The sequence below is a fragment of the Geotrypetes seraphini genome, chromosome 9, assembly GCF_902459505.1.
Source record: "Geotrypetes seraphini chromosome 9, aGeoSer1.1, whole genome shotgun sequence".
NCBI lineage: Eukaryota > Metazoa > Chordata > Amphibia > Gymnophiona > Dermophiidae > Geotrypetes > Geotrypetes seraphini.
The window spans coordinates 134,574,788-134,589,475 of NC_047092.1; the positions used below are offsets into that span (position 1 = coordinate 134,574,788).

Here is a 14,688-nt window from a genome sequence, read left to right on the forward strand (position 1 = left end):
CGGGGCTCGGGCCGGTCTGGTACCGAAAGGAGCGGTGCCAGGATAGTGGGTAACAGGTGCTGGAGTTGATGCTGCAGCTGTTCCTGTAATTGTGTTTGGAGGATGGCCGCGATGCGGTCATCCAGGGGTGGCACCGGAACCGCTTTCTTCTGTTTCGGTTCCATAGGTGCCGCTCCACGCCCCGGTGATGAGGAGGCCGATGACGAGGCACTCACCGAGATCGGGGCGGAGCGTTTCCGGGGCCGGCGTGAAGCCGGTATGGTCGGTGCCGCCACTGTGGCTGGCGGGCGCTCGAGGGAAGAGGAAGGCTTCTTAGCCGGCTTACCTGGCGCCGACGGCGCCGATGTTGGATCGGGCGTCGTCGAAGTGGTGGGTGTCGATTTTGGCGGTACCGCCGTCGACGCAGAGGATTCCATCGCAGACCCGGTGCCGAATAGGATGTTCTGTTGAATCTGGCGATTCTTAAGTGTTCGCTTTTTAAGAGTGGCACAGCGGGTGCAGGAGTCCGCCCGATGCTCAGGACCCAAACACTGCAAACACCAATTGTGTGGGTCAGTGAGAGAGATCGGGCGTGCACACCGCTGGCACTTCTTAAAACCTGGCTGCGGGGGCATGAATGGGAATACGGCCTCCACAAAATCAAACCCGGAGGCCTGTATAGTGGCAACAGGCCCCGCCGGGGCTAGTTCGAAAAAAGAAAGTAAAATGTTGTTTGTTTGTTTTTTTTTGTTTTTGTTTTTTAAGGAAAATAAAAGGAAACCTGAAGGTAAGTAAAATAATAAAAAAAAATTTGCGAGCGGGAAGGCAAAAAAGGTAGTTTCAACGGCCGTTGAAAAAACACGCGTCTTCTTCGCTCCGCGGAAACGAAGAAACTGGGGACCACGCACTCCTCCGTCGGGCGGGAAGGCACTCGCGCACGCGCGGTGCGGCCAACTAGAACTTTCTAGTTAAAAAGGTCCGTACCGAGGGCTCCGTCGGTGACGTCACCCATACGTTAAGAATATGCTGCCTGCTTGTCCTGGGATAAGAATGCTTTCCCTTCAGTTTATTCTGGGAAACTCCCATTACATTAATAAAACCCAGAATAACAAACATCTGCAATAGTGACAATTAACCTTTCTGGGGCACTCCATAAAGGGAAAGAAGGAAACAAGTCTAGGTTCTCAAGCCGAGATGTATCATCTCACAGTCAAACCACAACAGAAGCAGTCAAGTATTAAATTAACCTGACACAAACAATCCAGGGGGCTTTTAATTATGCAATAAAAATAACAACTTTATTCTTCTATACCGCAACAATCATACGACTTCTAGGCGGTTTACACTAAAGAGAACTGGACAATCAGCGATTTATAAAATACAAATAGTAAAAGTACAATATGGGCTCCTTTTACGAAGCCACGTTAGGGGCTTAACGTGCGGAATTGCCATGCGTGCTAGCCGCTACCACCTTCTTTTGAGCAGGCGGTGGATTTTCGGCTAGCGCGCGCTAATCCAGTGTGTGAGCTTCGTAAAAGGAGCCCTATATTTCTCAAGGATAGTCAGTATAGAATTATTAAATTTATTATGATTTCTGTTTAGGAAATAAATCTGTCAAACAATACAGTCTTAATTTCTTTCTGAAATGTGCCATAGGTCAACCTGGCTCCATTGATGTAATTGCCTAACCAAGACTGCTGTTTACTTGCTTGAAACATGAATGTTCTATCCAAAAAGGATAGTTGGCTTTTGTTAAAATAAACAAAGCCAACTTTATAGGGCTGGGTTCATGCCTAAGAATATTGCACAAGAAATCAAGGCCACTTTTCAGGATTAGAGAAAGTAATAATGGAAGATTAGGTTCTTACCTAGATAATATTTTTTCCAGTAGAAAATCACAAGTCCTGAACCTGTGGGTAGTGCATCTTCACCCGCAAGGGATATAGAAGGTATTAACTTACATTTTCAACTCCACCTCCCTGCATTACCAGGTACTGCCCTCTGTCCTTAGTTTGTACCAAAGCAGAGATAACCCTTGAAAAAGAAGGGCACAGGGAAGCTCCCTAATACACTTTTTATCTGCTCTGCAAGAAAGCATAACTCATTAACAAACACAAATAGCATTAATAAGGTGGAACGAAAACCAGCACCAACACTTGTTTGGCTCTGACCTTATATAAAGCAAACCTGTATAGGCACTCCTGTCTCTATGAAGCCGTAGCTTCGTATTGCTTTATCTTGCTTGAGTGCTAATAGGCAAGCTTCTGTAGAAACCTGTCTGAGGCCAAAAGCAGGCTACATTGAAAACTGATAGGGTAGGTTCAGGACTCATGTGCTTTTCTATTGGAAAGAATATTATCAAGGTAAGAGCCTAATCTTCCATACCAGTACAAAAGCACATGAGTCCTGAACCTGAGGGACATATCAAAGCAGTCCCTTCAACTTAGGAAGGGATAGAAGAGCCTTGAACTTAGGAAGGGATAGAAGACCCAAAAGCGAAGTCCTTTTGTGCTCCTACATCCACTCTGTAAAAAACTTAGTACAGTAAATGTATGTAGAGTGGACCACGTAGCTGCTTTACAAATCACCTCAGGTGAAACCATCCTGGATTCCGCCCATGAAGAAGCTTCTAGTGGAATGCACTTTCATGGAAAGTGGTGGACGTTTACCATATCCTATGTAAAAGGAAATAGCTACCTATATTCATCTGGCAATCAATGCCTTTGTGTCCGGAGACCGTTAGAATGATCTGTCAACCGAAAATCATTGGGTCACCTCCAGGTAATGAAGGAGCACCCTTCTGACATCTAGCTTTGCTAGCATTTTGTCCTGCTTCTTTATTCCTATGGCCTGGAATGCCGGCAGTCAGACTTCTTGATTCTCACGGAAGCCAACACCACCTTTAGCAGAAAAGAAGCAACACACGCAGTGACATTCCTGCCTTCAAAACTCTTCTTGCTGAGACAATGGCTGCTAGGAAGACCGCCTTTACTGTGAGGTCCGCCAGTGTGGCTTCCTGCAAGGCTTGAACAGGACCTTACTTAGGGCCCTCAACACAAAGTTAAGGTTCCATGAAGAACAAGCTGGACGCACTGGCAGATACAACCACATTGATCCCCTCAAGAAACTTTCAATATCAGGATGAGAGGCTAGAGAACCTCTCTCCAAAGGAGTTCGAAAACAGGAAAGACTGGTCACCTGACCCTTTAAGGAACTAACTGCCAAGTCCTTTTCTAGTCCCTTTTCAAGTCCTAACCAGTTCTATCTGATGCTCCAAACACCAATATTGAAATGATTTCCAGGCCTTTGCATAAGCTGTTATTTTTGCTGGTTTCTTGGAGCAAAGGAGTGTGGATATGACCACCTCCAAGTATCCTTTTTGTACTAGGGTTGTGTGCTAAAGAGCCATGCTGTAAGCCCTCGGTTTGCGAGTAACCCGGTTTGCGAGTGTTCAAGGCCCAGCAGAGGCAAGAAATTATTCAAGCGGGAGGTGCAGGTTTCAAGGGGGACAGACCTTCAAGGGGGGGGCAGGCCTTCGGGAGGGATGCAAGGCCTTCAAGGGGAGGGGACAGGCCTTCAGGGGGGACAGACCTTCAAGGGGGGGCAGGCAGGCAGGCCTTCAGGGGGGATGCAGGCCTTCAAGGGGGGGGACAGGTCTTCAGGGGGAGGGACAGACCTTCAACGGGGGGCTAGCAGGCCTTCGGGGAGGATGCAGGCCTTCAAGGGGGGGGACAGGCCTTCAAGGGGGGAGGACAGGCAGGCCTTCAGGGATGGGAGGCAGGCCTTTAAGGGGGGAAAGCCTTCAAGGAGGAAGCAGGCCTTCAGGGATGGTGGCACATGCCTTCAGGGGGGAAAGGCAGGCCTTCAGGGGGAGGTGCAGGCCTTGGGAGGGTACAGACCTTCAGGGAAGGGGGGCCCTGGTGTAGAAGTACACGGAGGGAGGGAGGGAGGGAGGAAAGGGAGGGTTCAAAGTGGCATGCATATGCCAGACTTTGGGGGGGAAGAAATAATGGGTCTGAAAATAGAGGAGAGGGAGAGAGATGAGAGATGATGGACAATGGGAGGTAAGGAACAGAAAGGGAGAGAAGTTGGACACAAGGGATAGTGTGGAGGGGGGATAGAGATTCTGGATAGGAGGGTAGTTGGGCAGAGAAAGGAAGAGATGGTGGACCCTGGGGTGGTGGAGAAGGAGGGAGAAATGCTGGATGTAAAGGTAGTTGAGAAAAGGTGGATCTGTGGATGGAGACGAAAAAAGGAAAGATGCCAGACCTCCGGGGGAGGGAAGGGAAACGGAAAGGGAGGACAGAGATGGCAGATGGATAGTTAGCATGGAGAAAGAAGAAAGAAGGAGAACCTGGCAAGCAAGACAACCAGAGCCTGGGACCAACAAGATTTGAATATTGACCAGACAACAAAAGGTAGAAAAAATAATTTTATTCTCTGTTTTGTGATTTCAATATGTCAGATTTGAAAAGTGTATCCTGCCAGAGCTGGTGTTAGACCGCAAACGTGAGCTAGGATTTAACAGAGAGAGGAAAAGTCCTTTTTGTTTCTTTATTTTGTTTACACCACAGCGCCAGTGTGGTTAGGAGAAGCCAAAGGGGGTGAAAAAGCTATAAAATAAACCCACCAATTGGGCAGGAAAATCGAATCGAATAACCAATTCAATAGGCTGAAGAAATCGAATTTTTTTTCCTGAATCGGGCAGCACTAGCCCAGAGAGCCTTACTGTTTCTATGAATAATCACACTGAGTTTTCTAACTTATAAAATTTGAAAGTTTATTACTATCACATTTTGATTTATGCATATTGACATGCCCCATTATGGTGTGCAGGTAGAAGTGAGTGCATTATTGCACTCCCGATTGCTTACTCCCTCACACTGAGGGCACATCTTAATCACTATTAATTTTCCTTTTAGTGTCATATTATAAACCAAATGTGTTACAGTGGGCTCTCTATCTTGACCAATTGACTTATATTGATCCTTGTTGAGTCTTTGAACTAAGCCTTGGGACTGAGAAGCAATTTGTTCGGAAACACTTTTCATTTTACCCTCCATTTTGTCCATTCTTCTCAAAAAAAGAGGAATTTAAGTCCTGAATAGCCTCCCATAGTACCTCTAAAGTTATAACGGCTGGCTTCTTATTTTTCACACCTACAGAACTTTCAGAAGGGTCTGCCCCCCCCAACCCCACCCCACACACACACACACGTCCAGCTCACAGTATCAGCTGGATCTAAAGTCTGTGGAGTCTGATACACCTCGCTGCGGGGAGGAAAACTCTATTGGAGAGAGGTTCCCTGTGATAAAGAAGCTTGAGTTCCCTCCAAGCTTCCACATCGATATTCTCTATCCAGTAGAGGGGAGGCTGCTCTATTCTTGAGACTCAATGAAATTTTGTTGCCGCTAGCGGAATTCATACGTGCATTTTGTGTGCATTGTGCCTGCTCAGAAGAGGCAATCGAAGTGGGACCAGTCCATATTCTCTAATCCTCCAAGGTAGTTTGTTTCATCAGCAGTACTTGGCTAATCGTCAGGACTCAGACTTTTGCTGTTCCCTTTCTCTTGCTCATTTTCCCTGCAAGAGAACTGACGCATTCACCACCACGGAGCGCCAAAAAAGCCAACCTCTCCAGCATCTCAGCAAGACCCAATCTTGGATCTTGTAGCTGCTGAACTTTAGCTGTTGAAATGGTATGCCTTAATCAGTCTGGGAAACTTTGTCTGGCTACACAGACATATCCAGCCTGGCAATTAGTTCTCTTTTCTTAAAAAACAATGGAATAGCCAGGTACAGTCAAGATGGCACCATAATAGGAAGCAGCAGCACTTGCTCCTACTCCAGGCTTTCCTTTGCAGTAATTTGGCCTGTATAGGAGATGAGTAAAAGAAAGGCTAAATATATGATTATTTTGATAAACCAGGAGTGTGAATCTAGGATCAAATTTTTTCAGCACGCTCAAGATAACACTGAGCTTCAGCATCCCTACCTCTCCATTGCAACCTCTGACCTGCACAGAGGGAGATCTAAGATATTTGACTGTGTTTAGCTGGGGCTGAGATAGAAGAATGGTGGCAAGGGGTGATCAGAAGGTACCTCCTGATGCAGAGAGAATCCCTATTACATCTGGTATTTATGTTATATGCTCGTAGCTGGAGCGCCAGGAGCGGGGCTGCAAAGGATGAGCGTGGGTAGGGATGGAGATGTATTGGAACCTGATCGATTTTCAGGGGACTGTGTTCATGGAGAGCTGGCTGAACTGAGGATGGACAGAGCGATGGTGCCAGATGGTCTGCATCCAAGGGTGCAGGGGGGCTTGGAGAGACTGGCAGTTCCTCTGGCTGACCTTTTCAGTGTTTCTCTGGAGTCAGGTGTTGTGCTGGAGGACTGGAGAGGGGCAGATGTAGTCTGTCTCCACAGGAGTGGAGATGGGGAAAAGGGAGTTAACTGTAGGCCAATGGGTCTGGCCTCTTTGGTAAGTGAATTAATAGAGGCGCTTTTGAGACGGAGTGTGGTAGCATTTCTGGGGTCCAATAGATTGTGGGACCTGGGGCAGCATGGATTCGATGGAGGTGGGTCTTGTCAGACAGATCAGATTGGTTTCTTTGACTGGGTGACTAGAGAAGGGGGGAGTGCACTGTTTGTAGTGTGTTTGGATTTTGGCGTGGTCTTTGACAGTGTTTCACACAGGTGTCTAGTAGATAAGCTGAGCAGGTTGGGCCCTGGGGTGGCGAACTGGATCAGGAGGCTGGTTGATTGGGGGGTGGTCAGTGGAGATCTCTCTGAGGAGGGGGGAATGTAGCCAGTGGTGTGCCTCAGAGTTCGGTTAACATTTTTGTGGGTGGTGTGGCTGAGGGGCTGTCAGGTGGGATTTGCCTCTTTGCAGATGTTGCTAGAATAGGAAACATAAGAATAGCGTTACTGGGTCAGAACCAATGGTCCATCTAGCTCAGTAGCCCGTCTTCATGGTAGTCAATCCAGGTCACTAGTACCTGGCAAAAACCCAAATAGCAACAACATTCCATGCTACCAATCTAGGGCAAGCAGTGGCTTCCCCCCTATCTGTCTCAACAACAGGTTATGGACTTTTCTTCTAGGAAATTGTCCAAATCTTTCTTAAAACCAGCTACGTTAACCACTTTTACCACAACCTCTGGCAATGTGTTTCAGAGCTTAACTTTTCTCTGAGTGAAAAAATATTTCTTACTATTGGTTTTAAAAGTATTTCCCTCTAACTTCATCGAGTGACCCCCTAGTCTTTGTCATTTTTGATGAGGTTAAAAAAAAAAACCGAAACGATCAATTTCGACACCACTCAGGATTTTGTAGACTTCAATCATACCTCCCCCTCAGTAGTCTCTTTTCCAAGCTGAAAAGCCCTAACCTTTTTAGACTTTCTTCAAATGAGAGGCGTTTCATCCCCTTTATCATCTTGGTCGTTCTTCTTTGAACCTGCTGTGGAGTGGATGCCCCCAATGGTGTGAATGACATGGGAGTGGGCCTTGTGAAGCTTGAAGAGTGGTCTGAAATTTAGCAGATAAGAAGTGATGCTGGGAAGAACAGAGTCATACATTTAAGCTGAAGGAACCTGGGGGAGAGATGTAGTTTTGGAGGGTGAGGAACTTTTGTGCATGAAGGAGGAGCGGGGGCTTATGTATGATAGTATGTGATGATCTAGAGATGGCTGGGCCGACTGAAAAGGCAACAAAAGGGGCTGTATGGGGAGAGATGCGGCCAGTAGGAGGATGGAGGTGTTGAGGCCCCCGTATTGTACTCTGGTGAGAACTTATTTGGAATGTTGTATACAATTCTGGAGACCTTCAGGAGGATGGAGTCAGTCCAGAGGAGGACTTTGGAATGGTCTGTGTCTTCATCAAAGGGCATATGGGGACAGATTTACAGTTCTTGGTGTGTGTGTGCTTTGGAGAGGAGGCAGAAGAGAGGAGATATTATAGAAGCATTTAGGTACCTCCACAGCACAAATATGCATTTGGTAGATCTCTTTCATTTGATGGGAGACTCCAAAGTGAGAGGGCATGGAATGTGACTGAGAGGTGATAGGCTCAAGAGTGATCTGGGGAGGTACTTTTTTTTTTTACAGAGAGGGTGGTGGATATGTGAAGTGGTTTTCCTGTGGAGGTGGTGGAGATGGAAACTGTGTCTGAATTTGAGAGGACGTGGGACGGGCACATGGGATCTCTTGGGAAGGGGGAGGAGACAGTAGCCCTTATTTGCCATCGTGTTTCTATGTTTCTGTGAAATGTAGTTTTGTTCCAGCAAAGCCTGCAGTGAGTGAGCTGAGATTTCATGCTAGGTGTTTTTCTTCAGTTAGACCTTTAGTTTCTCTCCCAAAGAAATACCAATCACAAATACAAGATCAAGGGCTCTCTGGGAAAAGGAAGGTAGCTCTGAAAGATCTTTGGGAGACTTTGATGAGAACTGAAGCTTCTGCCAATACTTCATGTCTCAATCTTCCAAAATGTTAAAACTAATGGTGGCTAAGATGGGAATATATAAAATTGGACTAGATGACTTGGGCCACCATTTGAGGTGTTTATAATCTCAGGTTGCAAAAGTGCAGAAGTCTAAGATAATGTTTATCAAAAATATGTTATGCATTTGAGGATGCATTTGAGAATTTTGAAAATGTGAATAGAAACATCAGGTTATGATATTTTCCAAAGAAAAAAGACTATTACCCTGAATTACTTTATTGATTATGTACCTAAAAGATAAGTTGAAGAAAGAAAACAAGAACTAGATGGTGATAAAACTATTGTTTCGGTAGACAGAGCAGGTTAACTGTAAGAGCAAATACCAAGGTTAATACTGAAAATAGATTAATTTTCAAAAAGGTTACACATGCAGAACGTTTGGCCTTTTACTCAAAAATTTGTTTTAGCTGGTACTATTACTACTACTACTTATTTCTATAGTACCACTAGACATATGCACAGCTTACAATATATTCAAGACAAACAGGACAAATAAGGGATTATAGAGTTGCATTTATTATGGGAAAAACTAAACCAGGTATGTTAACCAAAGCTGGTGTAAATGCATTTTAGCTACAATTTTGGCTGCTTTTGTATTGATATTTTATAAATGCACATAGGCACCCGTATGTCTTCATAAAATAGATACGTCTGGCTTCTTAAGTGACTTGTTATAAAATTGCCTTCTTCATGCACACTGCTTGTATGGTAACTCAGTCTCAAATGCATACTAAACAATTCAAGTCCATGCCTTTTTTGAACATTTAATTTCCAGAAACATGATACATACCTTTTCCGCCTTCTTGTCAGAGATGTCTTGCTTTTCTAGAACAGACATACTTTCTTTTAGGTTCTTCACTATGTCTGCAGGAGACTTATGGGATTTGCCAAAAGGGAATGGCATGATTGTAAGTTACACAGGTTGTCACGCTCAGGCTCCTTCTTCTACCTACAAAGAATAAACCAAAAAAGTTCATGATGAAAATATCCAAGCTGTATACAGGGACAAAAATGACATTGAACTTATTGTATTGAGGACACCTGCTCATACAGATCATTTGGTCTTTTTTTTTAAAAACTTATGTTTATTAACAGTGAAAAATACACCACCCAACAGGGTGCAATGCCATACAACAACGACATAAAAGTGGTCCAATACAAATGGTAAAAAACAAAGACAGATAACCAGCCCCCCCAGGCAATCCCCACCAGTAAGACTTTCCACAGATACAAAATGGTCAGTGAATCTGATCCTTAACATCCTTTCTAAAGTAGTAATGTATGAAGATGTTATCACAGTCTATTTAAGACAGCCTTAATAAATACAACCCTGATAAAGCTGCATTAGATAACTTGTGTTACTGAATAGCTATTATAGAACAAAAAAGAGGGAACAGAAACCCCATGTAAAATCAAACAAGAAAATAACAAGTGGGGAGTGGGATAGACCACGTCAACCTTGGGGTAGACAATCTTTATTTTGTATTAATAAACTTAAAACCATAACACATATAAAACCACATGAAAAAGTCCAATGTATAAAATGTCCTATGTTGGAGTATTGCAATATTCCAACATAGGACATTCTATACATTGGACTTTTTCATGTGGTTTTATATGCGTTATGGTTTTAACCTTATTAATACAAAATAAAGATTGTCTACCCCAAGGCTGACGTGGTCTATCCTACTCCCCACTGAAGAAGCTATGACTGCAAAGAGGTACCGTATTTTTCATTCTATAAGACGTACCCGTCCATAAGGCACACCCCCCCTGTAGAGGAGGAAAAACCAAGTGAAAAACATTTCCTCCTCTACAGAGGGGTGCATCTAGTGGTCTGGTGCTGGGAAGCCCTAATCAGCCCACCCACAGCCTGAAGGAGCCCGCCCGTAGCCGAAGGAGCCCACCCACAGCCCGAAGCCAAAGCAGCCCACCCACAGCCTGAAAACGGTACCTTTTTAAAGCTGTGGTGGTCCAGCGCGCTCTCCTGCTGGATAGATGGCTTTGGTAGTAGAGCGGCACGACGCAGGAGTGCGACCTTTGCGCTTCCTGCCTGGTTCCGCGCCACTCAGTGATTGGATGAGGTCACGCCGCACTGCTACCAAAGCCATCCATCCATCAGGAGAGCGCGCTGGACCACTGCAACTTTAAAAAGGTACTGGGGGCGGGAAGATATTTTCGCTCCTTAAGACATACCCACTTTTCCACCCCCCTTTTGGGGGTGGAAAAAGTGTGTCTTATGGAGCAAAAAATAAGGTATTTTATGCACCTGGGCACTGCAGCTGTCCATGTTACAACAGGGTTGCCCAATCCTGTCTCAGGATCTTTTAGCCAGTTGAGTTTTCATAATATCTATGAGAATCTACATGTACTGGAGACCCAATATATGTATATCTTCCATATACATATTCAGCATGTGAAAACTCAACTGACTGTGGGGTCACCAGGATAAGTTTGGGAAGCTCTCAGACAACAGAACCTAGGGTATCATAGGCATCAGAGATACACTTGTGCACTATTTTTTTTTTTTTTAAAGGAATAAAGATGTTTCTGAAGATGGAAAAATATCAGTCTCAGATTTGGTAAAAATGTTTACCGTAATTAATGGATGTTGGAATAAAAGAGTGTAATAATTTTATCTGTAGTTTTGGATGGAGCTTATAAAATGAAAGTATTATTTTATCACAGATCTTGCTGGTAATTTTAAATAGATACATACACACATTAAAAATAAAATACATAAAATACCCCTTCACTTGGGTAACATGGTCACCATTAAAATGTGTCTGCATATGTTGCAGCTCTACCTATGGATGCAGAAATCCCCTTGTTGCTGTTTCCCCTCTATGCCATGAATCACAGGAGGAAAGGAGTATCAGCTGCAGAACAACAAATCCAACTCTGTTTTGCATAGTCTTAAAATGGCACAAACACACAAACAAGTAGCAGATTAGGGAATCAGGTCTGCAGTCTTCAGCCTCTGGCTATGGGAGTTAACAGCATCAGCCATTTAGCCTGTGATAATTGGTTATGAATTGTTTCAGGATATTGGCATGGCAGAGGATGGGGAGGGGGGAGAACAAGACAATACAGTATCCTAGGAAGTCAGAAGAGAAAACAGCACCATCAGCAGCATGGAGATTCCAATTTTTTTGGAAAGAGGAAACGAGAAGCCAGATGAAAGAAATGGGAGTGTAGGGGAAGGGAGGAAACAGGTGAAGGCTGGTAGCAGACTAGATACTGCTGTGGAATGGGACAAGGTAAAGAGAATTTGAGAGATGAAGACTGGTAGGGAAGGATTTGGGAAAAGATGACACTAGGGAGACAGATAAAAATGAGGAAAGAAACTAAAGGAGGATGAGGAGATGGAGGTTGACAGTCAGCCCAAGGAAACCCTCTTCTATTCCCAAACATGAAGCACTCTAAAGCCCCATCCAAAACAGTAGATTATGGTTATAAATATTTTAACCACCCTCACTCCTTTCCATATAAACCTAACCAGTCATTTCATAAATTTATTTATTGGGATTTATTAACCACCTTTATGAAGAGGCATAATTCAACAGAACTTCCAACTTTATTAACAGCTTAACAGTAGTAAAATGACAAAATGTATATACAGTACATAAATACAATGAATGAGGTAGTTAAAATCAGTAAATTGAAAATACAGTAATAGGACTACCATAAAATAGTTTCAAAAATATACTTAACAGCACTGAAATTCAAATGAGAGATATATAATGCATAGTAAAAGAGACATAATACTCATGCAGCATCTAATAAGCACAAATCAGAACATTCAAATAACAGATATGACACCAATATTTTTCTATAATACAGCTTATCCTATAGCCGAGGGGTCAAATGAAACTATTAGATGGGAGCACTGGGATAAACAGATGGGAGGCTATACTCAAAATAAGTTGTTTATACAGCTAAACAAGGTATAAGGAAATTATTTAGTTAATGTATGTGGCAAGCTAGTCTTGGTACAGAATGAGTGTACAGTATAGTCAATCACCCTCGTATTAAAGGCTTGGGTAAATATATCCAGGCTTTCACCTGCTTCCTGAAGTAGAGGTAGTCTGGAGTTAGACATAGCCCCCTCATAACTTCCACAGCGTGGAGGTTTCTCCTGAAAAGGCTCGCTGGCGGGTATCGCGTCGTACAATTTCTTTTGACGAGTATAGGCAGTGATACTCCTTGAGAGGACCTCAGAGGTCTCAACAGTGTACAGAAGGCTAGATTGCTCTTTAAGCATTCTGGTTCATTTTGTCTGAGGACCTTGAAAATCAAACAGATTTAAATTTAGCCTTATAAGATACTGGTAGCCAGTACAGGAAGGGTGTGATGTGTACACGCCTCTTGCAGCCTTCTATCAGTCATGTTGCAGCATTCTCAATTAATTATAGTTAGACCAGTGTACAGGGTACTACAGTAGTCTAGTTGTGCTGTTGAGAGAAATTTCATAGTTGCTGAAAACAAGACAGGTTTTAAAGGTTGCTTGAATTTGCGGGAATAGAGTATAGTGAAGAGTCTAGCAGCATCCCCCAAATTCCTGGCCTGTGATTTTCAGGGGAGTTCATACTTCCCAAAAGATATTTTGAAGTCAAGTATTTGACCACATGTGTTAGGAACCCAAACAATCTCTGTTTTGCTTGGATTCAGGCAGAGCTTGTTGATGTTTGCCCATTCCTGAGTTAGATAGGCAGTCAGTTTATTCAAAGCTGCGAATAATAGAGCTGTCTGATTCAGGAAAAAAAATTTTGATTCGATTTTGCCAATTGAATCTATTTTTTTGATTCAATACGATTCAATTCGCTTTCTATGACAGCTTTAAAATTTGTTGGCGAGTTTATTTTGCAACCTCTTTTCCCACCCCACCCCCACGCCAGTGCTGTCAAGTATAAACAAAACAAACACTGTTACGTCCTAGCTTGCACTCATTTTAACACTAACTCTGGCAGAATACACATTTCAAATCTGACATTTTTGTAATCACAAAATAGAAAATAAAATTATTTTTTCAACCTTTTGTTGAATGATCATTTTATTATTCAAATCATGTTGGTCCCAGGTTCTGGTTTCTGTTTGTCTTCTGTTAACTCGTTCACCAGGGTCTCTTTCCAATGTTCTTTCTCCATGCTCACCATCCATTTTCTGTCTTTGTACCTTCCCTTCCCTCTCCTCCTCCCTGCAAGCCCAACACCACCCAAGGGTCTAGTCTTAAGGAAAAATTTCTGTCTGTCCCCTCTTCTCATGTCCTCCTCTGCCCCCAGCTATCCCTGGCAGTTTGTGATGGGGCCAGCACCCTCTCTCTTTTTCCTTCCTTTCCCTCCAGCCCCTCACCCCATGTGGCCTGTACCCTCTCTCTCTTCCCTTCTGCCCCTCACCCTCTCTCTCTCTTCCCTTCCGCCCCTCATCCCATGTGGCCTGCACCCTCTCTCTTCTCTTCCGCCCCTCACCCCATGTGGCCAGCAACCTCTCTCTTTCTCTTTCATTCCCTCCAGCCCCTCACTCTCTTTCTCTTTCTTCCCTGCCCTCCAGCCCCTCACCCCATGTGGCCAGCGCCCTCTCTCTCTTCCCTGCCCTCCAACTACCCAACATCACCACCATCCCACCCCATAAGGTCAGCAACCTCTCTCTCCCCTTCCCCTCCAGCCCTTCACCCCACCCATGTGGCCAGCACCCTCTCTCTCTTCCCTTCCCTCCAGCTCCTCACCCCATGTGACCAGTGTCCTCTTTCTATTTTCCTTTCCTCCAGCCCCTCACTCCATGTGGCCAGCAACATCTCTCTCTTCCCTTCCTTCCAGCCCCCAACACTATCACCGCCCCACCCCATGAGGCCAGCAACCTCTCTCCCTCTTTCCTTCCCCTCCAGCCCCTCACACCACATGGCTAGCACCCTCTCTCTCTCTTCCCTTAACCTCCAGCTCCCTCACCCCACCCATGTGGCCTGCACCCTCTCTCTCTCTTCCCTTCCATCCCTCACCCCATGTGGCCTGCATCCTCTCTCTTTCTTCCTTCCCTGCAGCCCCCAATGCCACTGCCACCCCACCCCATGAGGCCAGCAACCTCTCTCTCTCTCTTTCCTTCCCTCCAGCCCCTCACCCATATGGTCAGCACCCTCTCACCCCATGTGGCCAGCACCCTCTCTCTCTCTCTCCCCTTCCCCTCCAGCCCCTCACACCATGTAGCCAGCACC

At 44.7% G+C, this 14,688-nt stretch overlaps 1 protein-coding gene across 1 annotated transcript in view; it reads right to left on the reverse strand.

Annotated features, from left to right (window-relative positions):
- The window catches only part of CAB39 (calcium binding protein 39), a 122,144-nt gene that overhangs the window by 74,235 nt on the left and 33,221 nt on the right, over positions 1-14,688 (reverse strand). The window contains exon 2 of the mRNA XM_033959115.1: positions 9,271-9,429. Coding sequence (XP_033815006.1) covers positions 9,271-9,384 — 114 coding nt within the window. The 5' untranslated portion in view covers positions 9,385-9,429. The remainder of the gene's footprint in view (positions 1-9,270; positions 9,430-14,688) is intronic.